A 24,138-nucleotide genomic window follows, 5' to 3' on the forward strand; every position below is an offset into this window, starting at 1 on the left:
CACTTTGGAGTGCTCAGCAGCTTTCATCTTTCAGATGCTTGATGGAACCTAAGTAGCATTAAGCCTACATCTTATCAAACAAAATTGCGAAAAATGTGGTTCTCTAACGTGTTAGAGCTCACCATCTGGGTTCATCAAGAGAAGGTCACCAGAAGTTCTGCCTGAAAGAATCATTTATCTATTTTTCTTTCAAATAAGCATATGAAAAAGGGTTTTACTAACATGGTATAAATATTATACAGCATCTGTATCAAGAGAAAAACTTTTTCATTCAAACACTTGAGAGGCCCGAGAACCTCAAAAAAGTCATCTTTGCTATGGGATTTTCCACAGCCCAAGCACAGTCAAACATTTATTGTTTTTTTATATATACGCACCTGATTTCACACAGACATTTTTTAGCCAGAAATCAGGTATGTTGAATACATCCTGACAGCATACATTTACTTCTCTCTTCTGCAATTCCCTGCTTCTGTCTGCTTATGCGAATGTACATAATGATTGTATGGCTATTAATGATTCCAGTGATTTGCGATTATTTCTCAGTATGCCTACAGTGCCTCATCTCTGCATACAGTGTCCTTTTAAGTAGGGAAGAACTCAGAAGACTGGCCCTTTGTCATATTCATTTATACAATAAATCCAACTTTAATACAATATTCCTGCCACCCTACAAACAGTTTTAAATCTGTGTTTACGCAAATTCTAGGTATCCCAGATGATCTCCAGCATGACTGGCACTTTTTAAAATGAATTGTCAAGAGAATATTCTGAAATTTACTTACAGTGCTCAGTTTACTACAGCAGATGAGGATGCGACGTTCATATAGCATACTAGCGTAGAGATGCAGCATGTTGTTGACATCGACGGCTACAAAATACTCTGTCAGATTTCTCTAGGAAGAAAGATGAGAGAGTTTTTGAGAAAAACTTTACAAATACAAATATCTTCAAGATAGAAGAGAACCTTAACTTCATCCTTCAATCAAACTGCCACCAGAAAGTGACCTACAGGAAGAAAGCAATACGTCAGCTCAAGACTGGTGTGATTTTGCTGCTACAGCCTGTGCTTAGTTTTGTTATTTTTTAATTAATGCTCCCAAATGCTCAGATTTCAGAAAGTTACACAGCTTAGTGTGATTTCACTCTCAACTCCTGCAACTTAAATATGGAATGAGGAAAATTTTTTGTGAGGAAAATAGGTTCTCTTATGCACACAAAATATATTCCAGAAATCTGACAGTAGCCACAAATTACAGCTACTGGAGATTTCTTATTCAGCTAACTGAAATCAGCTGACTATGTAAAAATCTGCTAATGGCACAATTTACTCCAGAGCAACCGTGAAAATAGGGAATATACCAGAAGCGTTTAAAATACAATCCAAAAAAATGATTAGGTAGTATTTTGTGAACATTAATACTCTCATCACCCTGGGAAGGAGAATCAGAAAGCATCCCTATACTAGAGATTGGAAAACTGAAGCAAAGGAGAGGGGAAGCATCTTTTGCAAGACTATAGAGCATGTCCATCTAAGAGACAGAATTAGAACTCAAATATCCATTTTCCAGTCTAATGCTCAGCCTATGTATTTATTTTGGCTTATACTACAATGAAAAAGCAACCTATCCAACCTCTGCATGCTCATTAAAAACGTAACATACAGAGTGAAACTTTAGATACACCTCTCACACAAACACAAAAAAGGAGGGCAGAGCCAGGGCTCCTTGGTCACTACCGCTCCACTGCCATGTCTATTGCTGAATGTAGAGGGAATGGCAGAAGGAGAAGTTACTCACCTTGTGCAATAAATGGAGTTCTTCGAGATGTTTGTCCCTACTAGTGGTCCACGTTGGGGTACTAGCACCCCAGGCGCCTTTGATCGGAGATTTTTTGGTAGTAGTGCCCATTCAGCCCAAGCATGCACCCTACATAATCTTATGCTCTGTACCAAGGATATATAGGGCTGCGTGAGCAAACTGCCCTCAGTTCCTTCTCCACTGCAAAGTCCCACAAGAAGAAACTCTGAACCAGAGAGGAAGGAGTGCTAGCAGTGCATCATCTGTAGTGGGCCACATCTCGGAGAACTCCAGTTATTGCACAGAATGAGTAACCTCTCCTTCTTCAAGTAGTGTCCCTATAGGAGCTCCACTTCAGGTGACTTAGAGCAGTATGCTCAACCTAAGGAGGCAGCTTTGGATCAGAGTCCAATACTGAAGACAAAACAGCATTCCCAAGGGCAGCATTTGATCTAGAAAAATGAACCATTGCACAGTGCTTGGAAAAGATGTGTATGGATGTCCAAGCTGCAGCGCTTCATGTCTCCACAATGGGAACATTTTTGAGTTAAGTCATCAAGGTAGACAGAAATCTTGTGGAATAGACTAATACCCTAAGAGGAAATTGAATATCAGCAGATTTGTAACAAGAAATAATACATCCAGAAATCTACCTAAAGAGGCTCTGGGTGCAAATTGTGGACTCTTTGGACCTGTCAGCGGTTGACATAAACAGTCTTAGAGATTTTATAAATCACCTGGTTCCGTCCAAATAAAAGGTTAACTCCTTCTTGACATCTATTGTGAGGAAGGTATCCTCTCTGGTCTGATGTGGTTTTGGGAAGAAAACCAAGAAATGAATGACTTGATTGATGTGAAATTCAGACGATACATTAGGTAGAAATTTAGGATGCAGATGTAATGAAACTTTTTCCTTGAAAAACAATGTAAAAGCAGGGTCCGCCATTAAAGCTCCCATTTCTCTGACTCTTCAAGAAGTGATGACCACCAAGAAAGCCATTTTCATGGATAGGTGAAGAAGTGAACAGGTGCCCAACGGTTCAAAAGGAGGTTTCATAAGACACTTAATTACAAAGTTTAAATCCTAAATGTGAAAAAAAAGGTTCCTCAACTCCTTACTGAATCTCGCCATGGTGGGATGAGCAAACACTGAAAGTCCCTCAACTGGGGAATGAAAGGCTGTTATAGCTAGGGCCCTACCAAATTCACAGTCCATTTTTGTCTATTTCAAGGTCATAGGATTTTAAAAATAGCAAATTTCATGATGTCAATTGATTAAATCTTAAATTTCATGGTGTTGTAATTGTAGGGGTCCTGACCCAAAAAGGAGTTGGGGGGGGGGTCACAAAGTTATTGTGGGGGCGGGGAGAGGGTTGTGGTACTGCTACACTTACTTCTGCACTGCTGCCGGCGGTGGTACTGTCTTGAGAGCTGGGCAGCTGGAGAGCGGCGGCTGCTGGCCGGGAGCCCAGCTCTGAAGGCAGAGTCACCGCCAGCTCAATGCAGGAGTAAGGATGGCATGGTGTGGTATTGTCACCCTTACTTCTGCGCTGCTGACTGCAGAGCTGAACCCTTGGTCAGCAGCCACCACTCTCTGGCCACCCAGCTCTGAAGGCAGTGCAGAAGTAAGGGTGGCCTCCTAAAATAATGTTGTGACCCCCTGTAACTCACTTTTGGGTCAGAACCCCCAATTTGAGAAACACTGGTCTCACCCACGAAATCTGCATACCATAGGGTAAAAGCACACAAAAGACCAGATTTCATGGTCCGTGACGCATTTTTCATGGCCGTGAATTTGGTAATGCCCTTATTATAGCCACCAAGTGAACCCTGATGGAACTCTACATAATCCTGACTTTTTTGATACTAGCAGATAGTCAAGGATCATTGAGAGTGAAGAATGCATGGATGAAAGATGTTGATGGTCACACCAGTGGTGAAACCTTTTTCTTTTCTGCAAGTAAGAATTAGGCGTAGATGCTTCCATACTATTTAATAACACCTACTGAACAGGAAGTCTCTATCCCCAAGAACCATCAAGTAACCAAGCCCAATTCCCAGGATGGGATGGACAGTTCAACCGGCATCTTGAGAGAGAAGACTGGGATTGGACAGAAAACTCATTCCCAGACAAATGGCAAGGTAAATCAGGCAACGATACCAGGCTTGTCTGGGCCACACTGGAACTATTAATATAATCTTGGCTTTGTCCTATTTGATCCTGTTTACCACCTTCAATATTAGGAGAGTGGATGGAAATGCATAGAGAAGTTTCCTTGTCTATGGAATCAGGAAAGCATCTCCCCAAGAGTAAGGGCCAAACCCTCTCTCAAGCAAAATTGTTTGCACTTCCTGCTAATAATGGTGGCAAAGAGATCCACTTCTGGAAATCCCCAAGTCAGAAAAACATTATTGAGAGTCAGAGAGTCCAGCTCCCATTCATAATCATGGGAGAAGTGTCTGCTGAGATTGTTAGCTATGGAGTTTTGTAGTCTGGAACGTAAGCTGCTGAAGTGAGGGTGTGATTGGCTATACGCCAGTTCAATAACTTTATTGCTTCAGTAGAAAGGGCATCTCCGTGGGTCTATTGATGTAGAAAATACAGACTATGTTGTTCTGTCACGTCCAGACGTTTTTGATCCTTTTCATAAGGTGTAACTTAGCACGGTGCTGTCCACCCCAGTCATTCACTGCTTTCACAACTAGAGAATAAGAAGGATGGGAAAATAAAAATTCAGAGTCCTTAGCTGGGACATAATATTTTTTACTGGAATGCTTGGAAGTTGGTGGTATTGTTACCAGGGTCTGCCAGATGGTCTTAGCAGGGTCCAACAGAGCCATGTTGATTGGAAAGGCAACATGAGCAGAGGCTGTCCATTGCAGAATATACAGGAGCTTATGGTGAGACTCTCTGATCACCTCTAATGGGATCTGTGAAGAGACTTCAATATGTTTCATTATGTCTTGGAACTGTATGATATCATCAGCCAGAGAAGGTGAAGGAGCACAACTGTCTCATCTAGAGAAGATATTTGTTTGTGGAGTAGCCTCCTGCTCTTTAAAGGATTCCAACACCTGACGTAATGGAGGGAGTATAAATAGGTGAAGAGAATATCTCCTTCTTGGTCTCCACATCAAAAAGTGTAGGAGCTTGTGAAAATTGCTGTCTATTGCAGCCCAAGAATCCCAGCAAGGCCACTGAGAAAGTCCATAAGGCATGGGAGGCATCCCATCCAATGCTGCTTGAACTAGTGCATAGGGGCACGAGTTCATCCCAGAAGTGGCTCCCCTCTTTCACCAAAAGTGGCAGGAGGAAAGTCCCTTGGATGGTGAATAGGGGAATCCTGCACTGATATTTGGGAATTGAAAGAGAAACCCTCCCTGTCTAAAGGAGGAGCTCTACCCATCTCAGAGGGTGCTGGAGAACAGAACAGTACCAGGAAATAGTTCAGTCTTGGTGACCACGTCACTCTCAGTACCAAGAGGCATTCAGACTCTGGCTCATCAGAAACAAGGAAGTCTTCGGAGTATCTGAATTTCTGTGGCACCGTGTGGGGTTGAGTTTGTACAGGGAAAGGTTCCACAGCCAGTACCAAGGACATAGACTGCTCTGGTCTTGTCTGATGGAAGTATACAGTACCAACAAAGATGGCTGGGGAAGAACAAAGACAGTATGAGAAGCATGGCATCTCTCCCATTCCGAGGACATGTTGGTGGCCAGTTTATATATAGAAGATACCAAAAGAGTTGTAGGTACTGCCCTTTTAGAAGCAGAGTGCTTAGACTCCTTCGCTATAGTGTCCTCCTCCTGTGGTATGGAGGAGGGTCTCGGTACTAAGGCATTTGATGCCTTTCATCTTAGATGAGCTCAGAGCCCCAGGTGTAAGGTTCATATCAACGGAGCCTGGAGTACCCAGTGCAGAACACAAGGTCTCCAATGTGGACTTACTTTGAGGAGACTGAGGCTTTCCTGAAGTGGACTCTTTAAGAGGAGAATGAGTCCTCCAAGGCTCTCTCCTGAGCAGATCTGGGAGAACATGCAGATGTCAACAGGGCATTATGCTAACTCAGACGCCAACATCCAGCCAGAATCTCCTGGCCTCAATCTGAGGCTGGATAGCGAGAATGCTCCATCATTAAGAGTCTACGTTTTATCTCCTAGTTCTGCTTTTGAATGCTGAACAGACAGAACACTTTTGAGAAATGTGTGTTTCTCCCAAGCAGCAGATACACCAGGAATGCCCCTCACTGACCGGGATAGCTTCCTAGCAAGCAAGGCAACATTTGAAACCCAGAGATCCTCGCCTACCTTGGGACAATGGGGATCACAAAAGAAAAGAGCACCACCAGGAGGGAAGGGATTACCAAAACAAACTCCTGCTACAATCAAAACAAAGTATAGAATTAATTTAAGTATAAGGAAAAGGAAAAAAAATTAGAGTAAGGCATAACCTTTGTATAGCGAAGCAGGCAGACTAGCGCTTCATCTCAGGCTGCGGTGGTTGAGAAGAAACTGAGGGCCCTTCGCCTGCACAGCTCCACAGATCCTCAGTATGGGGCACGAGGATGTGTAGGGTGCATTTCGGGGCACTGCCACCAAAATTTTTCAATCAAAGGCACAGAGGGCACAAGTGCCATAAGGACACTACTCAAAGAATAATAGACCAGCTAGGGGCAGGGCTACTGATACTGGCAGCCAAGGCAAGATCCAGGCAGATACAGAGCTGAATTCCTGTGAATGCTTCCTGCAGGAACACCAGCACAGCTCTTCTCAATGCTGCTGCTCAGGTTAAAGAGTGACCATGCAACATAATTGTAACTTATGCAGCTCTGAGAAAGAAACAAGCTACATCATGCAGCTATTTACCCAACTCCCTCTCCTCCCCATCCTAGAGGGCCATGCTCCCTTGCAGCAGGCATTCCCTTCTGGGCAGCTCTGCCAGTGTTCCCTCCACACACTGCAGTGGGGAGAAGCACTTGCTACTGTTTTACTTGAGTAGTGAAATGGCTCATGAATGACAGTGAGTAAAATATTAGTCACCCTTACTTACACCTTACTCTGCAAGCAATCCCAACTGAAAATAATGGAGTACTAACTCATGGACTAAGGTGCTTCTCAGTCTGAGCAAGGCTGGAAGAAACAGGCTCTTAATTTGCAGAGAAGGTTTAAACTCAATGCAAACTGCATTTAAAAGAAGTTTTAGAATAGGAAGCTTAATCTGATTCAGGGCACACCAGAAAAGACCAAATTAATGGATTTGACTCAAAATAAATTGCTTGTGGATGTACTATAGGTTGCTGAAAGGTAAGTATGCATATTTATACAAACAGCACATGTGATAAAGCAAAATTAAGACAAATCATTTGTTCAAGTGGGATCTTAATCGTCATAGAATAAAGCAGAACACAAAAAGCAGAAATCAAATAGGATGTAGAAGCTTAAAGAAGCTCAGAAAGCCCATTAGCACTTTTGACAGATCCAAAGATAACTCTAAAACCACCAATACTTGGCCTGAGGAGTCTGCCAAGAAGCTTCATACTGTGCAAAAATATGTTCCACAGCTTGCCATCCAAATACAAAGGAAGAGCTAGAGACAAAAATTACGCCTGATTTTTGGAGGATTTTTGTGGTGATTTTTAAAAATAAAATATTCAAAAATAAACTCACTTTTGTTAGTAAGGAACAAAAAGGTATAAAGACATCATTCAGGTCTCATTAGATCCCTTGTTATGGAAAACCTATAGCCACATACAGGTATATTTTTAAAAAACAACACACTTTGCCAAAACCCCATTAAACTGTCATGTACTTTTTCTCTATTTCTCGGCCCATCTGTGCTGATTAGCAAGATATTTGTGTCTAAACAGAAGCTGTCTCCTTTAAAGTTCTGCTTTCCCCACACACCCATCTCTCTGTGATGCCAAAACACAGTGCGTGACGACACAGGTTTTTCCAAGTGGTATGAATCAAGATGTTACAAATATTAGGGGGCCCATTCTTCCCTCAAGGAGCATGCAACTTCCACTGACGTTAGCAGAGTCGGGCACAGCAAAAGGAGTGTAGAATCCCTGAATTCTGCCTGAACTGAATCAACTACACAGAAAGTGAAAGCTTAAAAGATTAACAAAAATCTATCAGCAGAGGCAAATAAAGGAAGAGAACTGGACAATTTAATGGGGAAAAGTTGTTAAGGTTTTGTAAAGTTTGCCTAAGCATGACAGTGGCTTTTTGAGACATTTATATATCTACATGTGGAGAGTTTTATATGGTTTTATTTTTCCTCTCTAAAGATCTGCAAATTTCTGAAAGTGGAGAGAGCACCTACAGAACATGCAGGATCCATGGCACGATACTGAGGCTGGGCAACGCATGTGCAGTGATTTGCACATTTATTTATAAAAAAAAGATGTCATCTTTAAAGAGAAAATTGAGATAAGTTCAAAATAGGTGGCTACACCTCCTAAGTTGCTAAGCTGAAAATGAGTAGGAACCAAGCTGCTTGAAAACAGAGAAGTCCCAATGTACTCAGTACGGTTGTTATGTATTTGATTTCTCACCATTTAAAACTCTCCTTGGACATTAAAGCTGAGATTTCTCAAAGAATTTAAGGGAATCAGGTACCCAAATCCCACTAAAAATCAATGAGATTTGGAAGCCTAACAACTCCTTCATGCTACTGTCACAGTCCCACCCTAAATTCATTCAACAATTACTCTTTTTTTATTGTTAATAGGTATGTGCACTTTTTGTTGATTTTATTCAGGCCAAAAGATCTCACTCCTGCTTCCTCCTCCTTCACCATCATCCCAAAGAGAACTTCTCAATAGGATTACAATTGAGTGTACCCCCTTCTGTGAAATGGAACAACAACTGGGGTCACAAATGTAATAGTAAGTGCACCATAACTTCTATGTATGCTAAACTGCCATTAAAAATGTATATGCATCACTGAAAAACAAATTCTTTCAAACTATCATAGCTAGTTACTCATCTCTAGGTCTAAACTTCATTTAATAGTCTTTTGTAAATTTCCCTTTTGGAATAGGCCAGATTTATTTAGAAGCACATTTTCTTCCAAATGTCACACATTTAAAAGTTGCTCTTCAAAGATCTATCAGTTGCTTAACATATTAAGTAATCCATAATATATTTTATAATGCCAGGATGTAGCTTTTGGAGAGCAGGAAAGAAGAAAGAGGTGAGTATTCTGTTACAAATGGTCTAGCTATAGGAATATAAAATTACTAGTTTGAAAAAAGTTATGGAACACAAGAACTTAAATCAGATACATATATTTTAATAAGTGAGATATCATGCAGTTTGAGGTTGTGATGTAAAATGCAAAGAATATATATCACAGCACATCAGAAAGAAACTTCCATCATCTCTGAAACAGCTAAATTACCTGACAAATCTGAAATACAATGGATACTGTGTGTCTAACACTACTTGGTAATATATTTCCTGCAATGAACCCAATTTGTTTATTTCTGAAAGTCACAATGCATTCATAAATCTTTCATATATCCTAAGAAATCTTTTGAAATAGTGAAATCTCAGGTGTTATATGTAACTGTCCACACTAAATGCTTTTGTGGATCATTAACCATTCTGGTCTGACACAAAGCCAGATAATTACGACAAGTTTGTTAATGTTCCAAATGGAGTTCTATGTGATTCTCCATTAATCATTACACACAACTTCAAAATCTAGCACTACTAAAGATTTGTTAATAGAGGCTTAAAAATGTAATTACTGCCATGGTATGTGGCATTATTAAAAATGCAGGTCAACTGTTTAAAAACTATAAAGATTTATGTTCATTTAATGCCTTTATATTATTGTCTATATAAACCACAATCCTACATGAAAGTTACCTTGACAGACAGATAAAACCCGAGTGTGCAATTACACAATGATATTCATTAGCAAAAAAAGCACTGCTTTTATTAAGTAGAAACCTGAGAAGTAGCTGAGAATCATCTTTAAACAACAAACCTTAGACTAAGGGTTTCATTTTCAAAATTTGTTTTTATTCTTTTCTTACACTGAGACCTAGATTGATGAATTTGCATAAAAATTTATTGGACTAAGTTTATCACATCAGTTGTTGTTTCCATTTTATTCCCATGCCAGCAAGTTAAAGAAGTATGGGTTGGATGAATGGACTATAAGGTGGATAGAAAGCTGGCTAGATCGTCCGGCTCAAAGGGTAGTGATCAATGGCTCCATGTCTAGTTGGCAGCTGGGATCAAGCAGAGTGCCCTAGGGGTCAGTCCTGGGGCTGGTTTTGTTTAATATGTTCATTAATGATCTGGAGGATGGTGTGGATTGCACCCTCAGCAAGTTTGCAGACACTAAACTGGGAGGAGAGGTAGATACGCTGGAGGGTAGAGATAGGATATAGAGGGACCTAGACAAATTGGAGGATTGGGCCAAAAGAAATCTGATGAGGTTCAACAAAGACAAGTGCAGAGTCCTGCACTTAGGACGGAAGAATCCCATGCACCGCTACGGACTAGGGACCGAATGGAGTTCTGCAGAAAAGGACCTAGGGGTTACAGTGGATGAGAAGCTGGATATGAATCAACAGTGTGCCCTTGTTGCCAAGAAGGCTGATGGCATTTTGGGCTGTATAAGTAGGGGCATTGCCAACAGATTGAGGGACGTGATCGTTCCCCTCTGTTCGACATTGGTGAGGCCTCGTCTGGAGTACTGTGTCCAGTTTTGGGCCCCACACTACAAGAAGGATGTGAAAACATTGGAAAGCGTCCAGCGGAGGGCAACAAAAATGATTTGGGGACTGGAACACAGACTTATGAGGAGAGGCTGAGGGAACTGGGATTGTTTAGACTGCGGAAGAGAAGAATGAGGGGGGATTTGATAGCTGCTTTCAACTACCTGAAAGGGGGTTCCAAAGAGGATGGATCTAGACTGTTCTCAGTGGTAGCAGATGACAGAACAAGGAGCAATGGTCTCAAGTTGCAGTGGGGGAAGTTTAGGTTGGATATTAGGAAAATCTTTTTCACTAGGAGGGTGGTGAAGCACTGGCATGCGTTACCTAGGGAGGTGGTGGAATCTCCTTCCTTTGAGGTTTTTTAAGATCAGGCTTGACAAAACCCTGGCTGGGATGATGTAGTTGGGGATTGGTCCTGCTCTGAGCAGGGGGTTGGACTAGATGACCTCCTGAGGTCCCTTCCAACCCTGATATTCTATGATCACATCAGTTGTTGTTTCCATTTTATTCCCATCTGTCTCCTCTGCATTCTCTATCAGAACTCTCTATTCCCTCCATTAAAGCCCCCATCATCCACATTGCTGGGACCACATTATTCCCTTTGAAGCCTATCAACACCAACCAATGATCCAAAGGAAATGCTTTTTAGCAACACAAGGCAATCCCCTCTCCTTCAGACTGAACATTAAGCTTTCAAAGTGTTTCCAAGTCCTTCTGGTCCAAAGCCTTTTCTTTTATAAAAGCCTTGATTCACAAGCATTCATCATGTCTCCTGTACAGATATTTTGGGAAGTTGGCTCCTGCCTTAGAACTCAAGCCAACGTCACTTGCAGATGTAACAGACTGAAGGTAAATAAAACTATACATTCTGAAATCAGTACTGTGTGGTATATCCTGTATCCTATTTTAATCTCTGCTGGTGATTTATTATTTGATCACTCCCAACTCAATCTCTTTGTGACTCAACATACCCATCTGTAAAATGGGAATAATACTTCCCAACCTCCTTGGTGGCCTCACTGTAAAATCTTTAAGATCATTAGATGAAAGAAGACAAATTAGCATTAAAACATTATCACCACCACCACTTGGGAAAAGATACCATACTCATTCAAACCAGACTGACTGCTGATTTAGCTTCAGGACGTAAGTCCTGTATTACTTCTAATGTATCAAAGTTCTAGGAAAACCAATGCCATAAAAAATAAATAAAGCATGTGTATTAAATTTAATGGTAATGTAAAGATCTACAGAAAAGCGGGTAACTATGTATATTTGCAATGGGAAAAACAAAGGACAAACATCTGCTGCACAAACTCACCAAGCAACACACTAATAAATAATTAGAAGGTCTGGCTGGATTCTTTATTTTTATAACACAAATGGATTTTTTTTTTTTTTTGGTGCAGCATCTGACCTCAGAAGGTTTTGTCCTTTATCTAGCAGCAAGACTTTGAGATGTCAGGCAGGCAGATTTGGAAAAGGCCCACAACAAGGAGGTCTAAAGAGTGGTCAAGGCCAGCAAATATCAGCTAGGTCCTCTCTGTGTTTGACACTTGCAGACCTCTCCCCTGATGACACATCTGAGGTATGGTGAAATCTGTACAAGACACTGTATGAACACTGGGCTGAAGTGTATCTCTGAAGAAACCACTCAAAAAAACCCAGAAACCGAGTAAAGTTCCGCTCAACCTTCATTAGAAAGCTATGTGGTACGCAACGGACCTTTATTGGTCCCTTTGTGATCATTTAAGACAGTCCCATGGTCTGCTTAAAAGGTCCCTACCATGCTCCTCCATCCCAATTTGTCTACATGGCCATCATCCTTAATAATCTGCATCTGGATACTAGACCAAGCTCTTGATTTGTTGCCTGCCACTGTGTAGGTATGGCAGAGAGGAAGCATGCTGTCTTCACAAAAGAGGAAGTTAGCCTTAAAACCTCCTACCAGTGTATCCACCAAGCTGCAGAGAAGTCCAGAAAACTGGAATTTATTGCCCCAGCGCTTAGCCAGAATTCAGACACCAAATTGTGAAGACACTAAGAACACACCAGTGGGGCAGGATAGAAAATGTGGGAGAAAATACCAAAGGTGATATCTTGAAAAGTCCAAGGAGGTTTTATACAAAACAACTGCACTTCACCCCTTCTGAAGCCCTAGCAATTTTGGCATTTTAAATATTATGGTCTTCAACTAGAGATATTTAAACTCATCATTAACATTCTTGACTCAAAACAATAAATAGCGTTATAAAAAACTTCAGAAAACATTAAGAACAGCTTCAATATAGTGTATTTTTCAATCTTTCTGATCAGCTTAATTTTAAAACAGAAACTATGTCTCATAAAAATGCACAGTCAGTCAGTTACTGAAGTTATACTTTTGTTCTGCTTACCGAGTCTGAAGCATCATTGATGGCAGCAGCAGAACTATGGAAACCGGGTATATTAACTGTAGTTGGGAAACCAGCAGAGGGAGCACAAAACTTTAATTTGGGGGCAAGTGGGTTGGAAGTGACAAAAGCCAGGGCTATTTTATTATTGGCTCATGGTGAAATTGTAAATTTTCTTAAAAAAAAAAAAAGATCTTTAGGATTTATAAAACAGGAATGTACACAATTTTAACGTATCTCAAAAACTAAAGTTTTTGACAACATACCTTTCTAGTTTGCCTGTTTAGGTAAAAGTGAAATAGATAAAACTTCTCATCTGCCTCACTCATTCATACATATGCACAGCTGCACACACTCATACCTCCTCTATCCCAAAATGGTCTGCCATGGCGTCACTTTGAAAAATACTTCACAGATCTGTACTTGATAACAATTCAGTTTTAAATAGATTATTATAGTATCTGACATTGGCAAATGGCACTTAGAAGGCTGAGCTTCCTTAATTGACAGACATTAGCAAAAATAGTCAGTTTTTTAGTCAGTCAGTTTTGGGTGGGCTGAAACTGTAAGTGTTTCTCTTAAATAATAACTTTTTATCAAAGATATTTTCATTCATTCAAACTAAGTTTGCCTTGCAAACCGATCAGAAAGCAGCAAGCTTTATCAATAGTGGTAAGAAACAGCCACTAAGACACCTATTGCAGAATAAGCTATTTTATTTTTAAATATCCTTATTTTTGGGAACACTAATTATTAATGTCTGCATCTCTGAAAATAAACATCTTGATTTCGCATTTATATCAAGAGACCATTATTCTGTCACAACTTCCCATTCACTTGATATTTTTTCTTAATTAAATAGACAATTTAATCTCATCATATGACACTGAAAATCATTTGCTCTAGAGAGAATACTGGAGAGAAGTTTTATGGGGTTAATTTACAGTAATTACGGAAAAAGCTAATTTATTGTGTCACTGGTTAATCCTGCAGAAGCAATTTAGCAGCAGACATCCTGTAATACAATTTGGTACAGCAATATTTAATGTTTGAGAAGATAAACAGTGGAAGAGTTTCAATATCTAGTACGAGTTCACAAAATATCATGTAACAGGAACTACTAGCTCTAAGTGAGGATAGCTTTTTGTCTTGCTGTTCTTGAAATTAAAAGGAAAAACTGTAAAATGTATAATCCTCTATGCTACTCACATTTTCAGGGATACTAGGAAGCTCTGTGATGTCAGGCACATTAAAGTAAGAATGCTGGAAAGGAAAACACAAAATTATTTTTGCATAGTTAAAAGAAATACAAAATATTGCTTGGAATCAGTAATGTGTTGAGCCCATAACTGCAAAAGGAAACTAATATATAACAACATTTTATATCAATTACCAATTAGATCATTTTGTCATTGATTTCAAAATTTAGATTTTTTTCTCAAGGTTAAAAAAACACTATATCGAATGTTGAGTTACAAAGTATCAAATATCTTTAAAAGGATAAATTACATGTAATTCTTGTACTTCAGATGTATTAATACACATAGGTCATAAATAGTGTGAGGCTATGTCAGAAGAACTCCAAAGCTTTCTGTAATTCAGACCATCTTTCCTCAGCCCACTACAAGATCCATGTCTGAGTACAGAACATACAACAGCTAGCTCCTTTTTGGCCTAAGGTAGTACAATATTAATATGTTTCACTGTTTAGGCAACAAAAGAGATGGAGCTGTATCTAAAAAGGGCTCCTACTTTCAGAGAATGAAACTGACTGGTAATTCACCCTTTGTGTTAAACGAGGGAACTCTCATAATTACCCTCCCCAATCGCTGTAGGAAATACAAAGAGTTCTGATGCAATAACAATGGTTGCTCTTGATCTCCTTGACATATCTCCTTTTATATATTATAGGATTCTCCAGTGGTACCTTAAGAGTGTTCCTGATGACTGCTTGAGAATGATTGAAGCTCTGCAAAATTATATCACCTGGCAGAATAAATGAGAGTTCCTCTAGGGAAATATATACCGTGAAATTAAAAAAGCACCACCATTTAAGAAAGCAAACAACTTTTGGGAATAGGATTTTTTTCTAACTTAAGGTATATAATTTATTAACTATTCTCCTGCTTATTGTCTCTTGAATCCCATGGCTAATAGAAACACAAAGCAGCCCTGTGCAATGCATATTTGCATTGCTATGTGGTTTGGAAAGTTCACAGTAGATGGTGTCAAAAATCTGCACCAAATAATGCTCCAACCTGCCAAGTACCCCCTTTAGATGCCCTGATCTACCACACCAGATAGACAAACTACCAAGTTTGCATATGGCAAATTTTGTCCATAGCAGATGCTGTTGCTTCAAGTCCAGCTGGTCATGGTTAAGACATGCATAATGAGCAGATAAACATCCATTCATTGGTTATATCAAAAACTAGCCCAAAAATAAATACAGAGCTAGAGAGTTGCAGTGGTAAAAATATTACTATATGGGAGAAGAACCCATTATAAACATATAATGTCATTTCCACATTTGTAAACATACAATACAGAAAAGCCTTGACTGTAAAGATGCAGCAAGTTTCAGCAACTGTATGTGACTGATACAATAACTGATTGTACAGACTGCGAGCGATAAAATTAATTAACAGTGTTATCTAACTACAGAACTTGGCCACTGCAAAGAAACATCAATGCGACTTTTAAAATGTTTTTTTTTAAAACATGTTCAATGATTAAATGATTGTGCAGCACAAAGAAACAAAGCTGAACAAATTATCTCTTCCAGGTGCAATAAATGGTTCCACTACGGGTCGGAGGATGACAACAAATGGGAATCCATTCTCTATTACCAAAATGTTTTAAATCAACCCACAGAAGTAAGAGGAGGCTGGAATAAGTACAAAAAGTAAGGAAGAGGTTTGTATGTTACATCAATTGCTAATGTTGCCATATACTGAAGGCCATGTGTGCAAAGTGAAGTACATACATAAGTCTTTGCAGGATCAAGGCCCATATATTTTTCATTCATGGCTTTCAAATACCAAAACTCGCAATTTGATATCCTGTTTTATGGTCAGTTTACTTAATCCATGACATGTTAAAGAAGATAATGCTGTTTGAGTAATTTAACTGGAAAGCTATTTTGCGTACACCTTTTTATTTTTAGCTATTTGAAAAACTGTCTAGTTTTTATGTTGGTTTCCTAGTTTCATGATGCTTCACACCACTGCAATTTGTGAATTGCTTAATGGAGAAATTTACTTGCTTTACATTCCAGGAAACTATTTTTGTTTTATTATTTGCTACTTTGATAATGCAAGACATTTCTGATGTTCTTATTTTGGGAAGTGAGGGTAGTTAGACACACTTTGTATTTTTGTTTGTAAGTTAATATTTTGTATATTTTATATTATTTTGAATTTTATAATGTGTTATAACACTGGCACTTTATTTTGTGTTAAAGTTTTTTGGGGGCTGTTGTGCTCTTGTAATGTTTCCACAAGTCACACAATTCTGTTGTATATAGTGATTTATCATACATTCCATACTTCATGAACAATTTTTCGGCTGAAATATCTAGTAGCTGAAACAGCTACTTTGACTACAGATAAAACTGGTATGCAATGCAGACTTTAGCTTCCCAATGTGTCACTATTTTAATTTGAATTGAAAAGGAACAGAGGAAATGGAATATGGAGACTACACAATTAAAAGGAAAAAACTCCACAAGCTCTTACAGATCCATCAACTTGTAAACAGCTAAACTAAAATGCTTAAATAGCCCAAAACAAAAGTAGTCCCTAAGCTGTCCTTTGATATTCTTTCCTGCTCCAGTGCTCATGAAATGTTTGAGGCAAGGGGAGACCAACAGCATTCCTTGAAACCACTGGTATGAAACAACTGAAATATCCCAACAGATCATCCTGTCTCTGAGACAGCTTGTCCTCTAGGTCAGGCAGACATGCTGTTCATACAATAGCTTTCCCTGATAGGACTAGGTCATCTCCACTGCCAGCTGGTGACCTAGCTAGGCCAAACAACTGCTACCTGTCGACTGACATTACAGGGTGGAGTGATGAGAGTAAGCTGTTTGTAGCCAGCAGTTAGTTTTAAAAGGAGGGGGAAAGGGAAATGAAAGAGGGAGACAGATAAGCAGAGCTGTAGCTGTACATCAGCAGTTCTAAATGTGAATTCTAAAAGCCAAAGCAGCACACAAAGCAACATGTTGTTGAGTATTTTTCACTGGCTCTTTCGGTTTTAGCAATTGCTGCCCAGAACACAAGGTTGATCCGCAAACATCAACTAGAAGAAAACAAAGAGAAATCTTTCCCTTAAAGCCCCACCAACCCAAGCGTAAGTTCTTCCACTAGTTTTTCCACTAAGACTGTAGCAGAATATAACAACCTCAATGCAAGTGTGAGGAGGAGTAACTATTGTTCAGGTGGGAAGGAAGGAAAAACCACCAAAATCACATGCACCAAAGTGTTAGTGCTCAGAGTGTTGCTCTGCCAGGCAGGGAACTCTGAGTTTGCTTCCCAGTCTTGTTCCTAATGCAGGCCAGCAGGGGCTGGGAGTGCTGCAGAGATAGGATCATGAACCCCAATAAGAGGAGTGTTGTGTTGCTCCGCAGTGACCCCTCAAGCTGATAAGGAGCAATGCTCACAAGTGTCCATACAGAATCCCACCTAGTCCTCTACAGATCAAAGGATGGGGACTCTTTTCAGGATTAACACTAGGGAAACGGAGAGGCTCTTCAGGGCTTTAACAGGAAAGGGGGCATGCACAGCTCCCTGTCCCTGAGGGAAAACAATATAATCTGCTACAAGACTCAAAAAGAAGAAAGCGCTGTTTTGATGTTTTTCCTCTTACAATGTTACATAATGAAAATGTGTCTCCTTAGTTTGCTGCTATTTTCCCTCACTTACCACACTGAGATGAACAGGTGTTCCTGGGTCAGGGATGGGAAGTTTATGAAGTGTTTCTAGGAGTTCATTCCTCTGACTGTCCTGAAATAAAAAGGTACCTGCTTAATAAAGGAACACTAAACAATAAATTGTCATCTCATGCCAGTCACTGAGATGTAAGTATATGGGTGCTCTGAGGCTAGATCACTTGCAAATGTGAGGAACAGATGCCAAAAGGATTTATACGGCAGACTCAAAGGAAATGACACTATTTTCTATGCAAATATCCTGGCGATATGAAATGCTGCTTTTAGAAACAAAATACATCTTCCCACATGTAGGTTTCTACGTTTTGAAATCTTTCAAGAAATCAGTGAGGGAACCATCCTATGCATTACTACAATTTCATCCCAGGGAGGGCCAGCTTCCATAGCAACTCTTTCATAACAGAAACTATTTGCTTTCCGCTGAAGACATCATTATAAAAAGGCAAGCGCTCCTTCTTCTTCTAATCTGTACAAGTGTGATAAAATGCAAAATACGACTATTACTGGAGAAATGGTAAGGGAATCAAGGCAGTAACATATGACAACCAGTCAGTTTATAACAGTACTGCAGTAGCCTATCGTATCTGAAACATACATGATACATACAATGTCTAAAGTTTTCTACAATATGCACAATCTCCATGCACCACCAACTTTCGTTTATAGTCCTAGAACTGACCCTTAGTATTTTCAGTTCATATTTTGAATGAAATATCAAAGAGCATACTTGAATTCCACAACACCACCCCACTTTTAAGTGCAAAGGTCTATGTCTTCTACATTGGTAAGACAGATGGGATGAGCAACAGGAAAAAGGCCTTTTGCCTCAGCAGACCTCGTTTCAAATCTGTATCGGGGCACCACATAAATAGGTTTAGAGAAGACATCTGTCCAACACTCCCGGAAGCACAGTCTGTCTGTCTTCCAGGAGGCCCAATACCAGAACTGCAGGGATGCTATGGCCATTATTAAGGTACATTAACAGAATTCTGGAGGAACTTTCATGGTACTTGCCTAACTAAACTGTACCTGGCTCTCTCAAATGACTCTTTCTTGGATACCAAAATTAACCTAAAATGTGTTGCATTTCTCAAAGCCCTTTTCATGAGAGTAGCTAAGTAGATCATAAAGCCCATTCTATAGGACTGTATGGTACAGATTGACAATTCAACTGGCTATTCTCTTATGAGCATACTGCCTATATGGTTAGTTTTCACCCTATCTAGGACATTTAATGTTTGCAAAATGAGAGAGCTCAGAAAAGTACCTGTCCTTTTGCTGTATAATCTGCCAAGATGTTAAGCAGCTTATAAAAGACTTCAAACCATGGGAGATAACTAAAAAACAAAAAGGAAAAAGCACAACTGTAAGTTACTTGAAAATATCATCATGTAATTCTAGATTCGCAAGTTTTGCTATACACAGTAGATGCATCGTTAACAAAAGCCACACCATCTGAGCTGAAACTTTGATAAATGGCTGGCAGGAAGGTATGCTAGTACTCTCTCCTGCAGTGGGTGTGGCCAGGAGGGTGGGCCATTGCAGTGCAGCATGTATCGGCCACTGGTCCCCTTCCTTTGATTGCAGAGTTTCTAATAATCACTCCTGGAGCTTCTGGCCACAGCATGGCACCACCATGAAAAGCAGCAATGGGTGAAAGTAGGTCTAAGAATCGGAGAAATCAATGCTGGAAATTCATAACAAAGGCCACCATTTCCAAACTCATTTCACTGCACATGCAACAAATGGATGATCATACAGAAGTCATAACTGTCTATGCAGTCATTGGTAACATTCTGGAATTGTTTTTAAGTGCACATATTGTTGCACACTTTTTTAATTATACAAAATTTTCCCATACTGCATGCTTAATTACTGACCCTAAATGCAGCTGTTGGGGCCATAAAAAGGGTAGGAAAAGGTGGCTGTTCTGTAATTGGATCCTGCCCCCCTCTTTTTTATTACAATAACATTATTTGCATATTCTTTAAAAAATTATTTCTTTTTACAATGAATCACCAGAATGATGGGTATACTCTCTTACCCAGCATCTATAAAATTCCACTTATTCAAGCTGTAGTTAGACCAAGAATACTTCTTACCCTGAATGCAAATTTGCCTCATTTATAGCATATCAGTTCTTTACAATAATCAGTAACGAAGAGTCAACTTTCAAAGGCGCGAACATGCTGAAAATTATGTATCTGCTTTTTCACACTGTATGGCTATTTAGTACTGCTATGCCTTCTAGGGACATTTCCACTGCACATAAACAAGGACAGACAGCTAAGACACTATTCTGTGCTGTAGGAAGCTTTGCTTGGATTTTGTACCATTCTTGCATGGCAAGGATCTTTGATTATTTTTTAAATCTCTGCAAGGAATTTTCCCTAAGCTATAGTGAACAGAGAAGCTAGGAGTACGAAGCATAAAGTGATTTCTCTGTTAATCACAGATGCCTTGTGAAGCAAATAAAGTATATTTTTGATATAGTTGGACAAAATTTACAGCCTTTACACAATATGACTACATCCTGCCAACTGTAAAGAAATCAGGGCCCCTATGGTTACTAACTGTACAGCTTGTAGTAATAAATGAAGTGAGAAGCAATATACGTGACAGATAAAGTGAACAGCACTCCATCATTAACATTTGTTTTGAAGCCAGCAAATGCTACTGTAAAATTTAAGTAGCTTATCAAAATATACTGATAAGCAACTTAGCTTTTCACATTATATGACAGTACTATCGCTTATGTTAATATGTTTCAAATGACTCTGGGAACCACATATTGACTATTGCACAGACAGAGAATTACCACTTTAAACAACGTTTAGTTTGGCATCACAATGTAAACATTCAAGAGGGATTAGACAGATAAGTTTCTCTCTTCCCATTTAGTTAAATAAACCTCAGCCGAGTTAAAAGCTATTATAATAGTAACAAGAAATCCTTTCAGAATAAGACTCCTGCACAGAGATTAACAAGAACCTGGTAAACAAACCCATACAAGCATCAAAATATATTTTTCAAAAGAAGGGTTTAAGGCTGCTTTTTTTTTTTTTTAAAGCTAACAATATGAAAAAGAAAACCTACTTCAAGGAAGACATGCTGAATTAGACTTAATCAGGCAGGACTTCTTAGCTGAAAATGTCATTTACAAAATCAAAATTATAATATTTTAGAAGTTTTATTTTTGTTTTAAACTAGATTTCTGTCAATAGCTTATAAGTAGTAAATGAGAGAGATTCCAATTTCTAATTTTGACTGGGTTGCATCCTCACAGAATGCTTGATGAATATAATCTAACCAATCTCCTCAGAATGAGACATTTAATGGTTTAATAACTGTTACAAGGTAGCCCTTTAGAAATCATCTGGTATTCAAGTTTGAGTCCTTTTGGTACAGAGTTTGGGGCTGGCTGTGGCAGCATAGTTTCAATGCACCTTTTTGCACTGACTGATGCTTATCTAGTGATGGCAGTGTTGAGGTTTTGAAACCAAACTCTGGGTTGTATGCTTCTTCAAAGAGCCACTGTTTTCCCCTGTTGGGAGGCCAGAGTTCACAGCTGAACCTTATCTTGCTACAGAGCCAACAGAGTTTCCTGTATTGCTTCATTAAGCCACACATGCCAACTCTATAGGTTTTATTCAGTTGCCTGCAAGGACATTGGATCCAAATTCCATTTTAACTCTGTCAGTCAGCAGCTAGTCAATAGTTTTTGTATACAAAAAAGTGCAGATAAATGTTTATATTTACACATTGCTAAAATGTCTGAACTGACGGTCATTCTGCACACAGTTCGGGGTGAGGGGAGGCGTACTGCCATTTCTATTACACTTGCTCACTCCCTATTTTTCCTTACTGCTCATTCATCTCTCTTATTGGACATGGTTATAATCCTGGCCTGTCACTTTTTACTCCTATTTTGTCCGGTTTCTCTCAAGTAATATTCACAGCTCAGTGTAGCCGATCTAGTTCAGTATTTTATGGTTTTAAACAACGTTATAGTTTGAAAATTAGCATCTCCAATTTGGGTGGTGATGAAACGCATTCATGTTTCATACTACAAAGCTGGCAACATCACAAGAATGTCGGGCACCCATGGCTATTAGGGAGATATATAAGAATCTTGCAGGGCGGGGGTGAGGGGTGAGTGGAAGAATGATACAAAAATATCCAGAAATTAGAAACGTTGCTGTTTCAAACAGGAAATTATTAGCAAACAGAATTACAGACAACATAGAATGACTTTGCCAAACCAACACATCTATAAAAGGTCTAGATGTTTAGACTACCGTTTTCTATAAGGTACAGTATTAAGCATACAAGAGAATGCCTTTGGGGATCTGTGCTCTGTTTGCTAAGCTGTCACGGACTGACTCCTTGCTTTCTTACCAAGCTTTATGTAGCCAGTGGAGAATCCCCATGAGACTCTGCATTGCCCCTTTCATCTGGGTATAAATGCAGCAGGCTTCTAGCCTACAGCAGTTGTCTAAAGACACGGTCTTACTTCAGTGTACGAGGCAGACCTGCGGGGCAGGAAAGGATATTTCTACAGGCTTTTTCCACTCCCTGTATTTTGCTTTTAGAAAGGCAAAATTTGCCTGACTGGTGTTCAGATAACTGGGATGGGTGGGGGAATTGGGGGAGCACACACACTACTCCTTAAAAGGGTAAGGATTTGGGTAGGAATCAGAGATAACTTTATTACTGTCAGGTAGAGTCAAGTAGTAAGAGCAATGGTATAAGAAAAGAAACAAAATATGCACACAGCCAAGAGCATCTTCCTTAAACACAACCATATTATGGAGCTGCAGATATATTATATATAAGTAGGGCAGTGAGAGAAGATCTTGATATGTGACAGCAGCATATTTCTCTCACATGCTCGACTGCCCACTAGTCTCATATATTAACTGCAATTAAAATCATTACATAATTCAGCATTAGCTTTAGAAGTTAACGTCCCATTAATACAAAAACGTACATTTCCAGCTTCTCAGTTTTGGAAAGAAGGTTATTTTTCTCTGTAACTGTTTAATAACTGTGACTTGGAGAAGATTAGATATCTTCTTTGATTTCAGATTATTTGTGTGACTGAGGGAGATTTCTCACCAAGAAAGGAACGATCCCCTTCTCTGTTATCACTGGTACAATGTATGAGGCAGTACTGGTAACATAATGCCCTTGGAGTAATAGCACCTCCACAGAAAATCTACTGTCATTCCATTGTATTTTCTGTGTTACACACTCATCCTCTGAGGGTCTTTCAGCACTTTATTGGAAATGCTACCTACAAACTCCCTTTTACAGACCCGAGAATTTTCTGCCATTCATAACATTTAACTACATATTTAAATTGCTGTGGCTGCATAATGCAGTGTGTTGGTAATGCTTAATTTTGTCAGCACAGTACACCGGACCCTCGCTAGAATGCGGGATTTGGGATCCATGTGTGGTACCACGTTAACGCGGGGACCGCGTTAAAATGAATTCCAATTAAAGTAATTAAATTTGGGATCCATGGCCACGACTGCATTATATGCGAATTCGCACTACATAGATGCGCGTTCTAGCGAGTGTCCGGTGTAATTGCCAATTTTTCACACATAATATTTGAAAAAATTGCAAATGTAGTGTATCTTAGGTTCTCCTAGGTCTCTCTCTCTCAGATGCTTGGCTGGCTGGTTCTTACTGTCACGCTCAGGGGTGATCACTATGATCACCATATGTGGGGTCAGGAAGGAATTTTTCTCCAGGTCAGATTGGAAGTGATCTTTGGGGGTTTTCGCCTCACTCTGTAGCATGTGGGTGAGGGTCACTTGCCAGCTTTATCTGGGTATATCTCACAATCATTTCCCTTGTGGGGACCTTGGGCACTGGTGCATCTCAGACCCTCCTATTCTCTGCCTGTGGTACATAATAGTCTAATCTCCTGTGGACTGTAAAGCTTTTATCTAATTTTGGTTGTTGGGTTTAGGATGCGGGTGCTGGGTGGTACTGGTGGCCCCTTCTGGCCTTAAACTCTATAAACTGAGCACTTCACAGCTTTAATGTGTTTACCCTTGTGGTAATCCTGTGAGATAGGGAAGTGTTATTATCCTACATTACAGATGATGAACTGGCACACAGAGAGGTTAAGAGACATGCACAAGGTCACGAAGGAAGTCTGGCCGAGCACAGAACTGAACCCAAGCCTCCAAATTCCCATGTTGTGCCCTAATTACTGGATCATCCTCCTCCTTCCTGAATA

The 24,138-nt window shown here is 39.7% G+C and overlaps 1 protein-coding gene across 6 annotated transcripts in view; it reads right to left on the reverse strand.

The window, feature by feature from the left end:
- Positions 1-24,138, reverse strand: part of DENND1A (DENN domain containing 1A) — a 377,679-nt gene that overhangs the window by 185,646 nt on the left and 167,895 nt on the right. For all 6 annotated transcript variants that reach the window (XM_073313958.2, XM_073313955.2, XM_073313954.2 and 3 more), the window contains 4 exons: positions 19,150-19,219; positions 17,857-17,937; positions 14,141-14,194; positions 786-896 (listed from right to left, as the gene is read on the reverse strand). In XM_073313958.2, the coding sequence (XP_073170059.1) occupies positions 786-896; positions 14,141-14,194; positions 17,857-17,937; positions 19,150-19,219 (316 nt within the window). The remainder of the gene's footprint in view (positions 1-785; positions 897-14,140; positions 14,195-17,856; positions 17,938-19,149; positions 19,220-24,138) is intronic.

The sequence above is a fragment of the Lepidochelys kempii genome, chromosome 16 (assembly GCF_965140285.1).
Source record: "Lepidochelys kempii isolate rLepKem1 chromosome 16, rLepKem1.hap1, whole genome shotgun sequence".
Classification (NCBI taxonomy): domain Eukaryota; kingdom Metazoa; phylum Chordata; order Testudines; family Cheloniidae; genus Lepidochelys; species Lepidochelys kempii.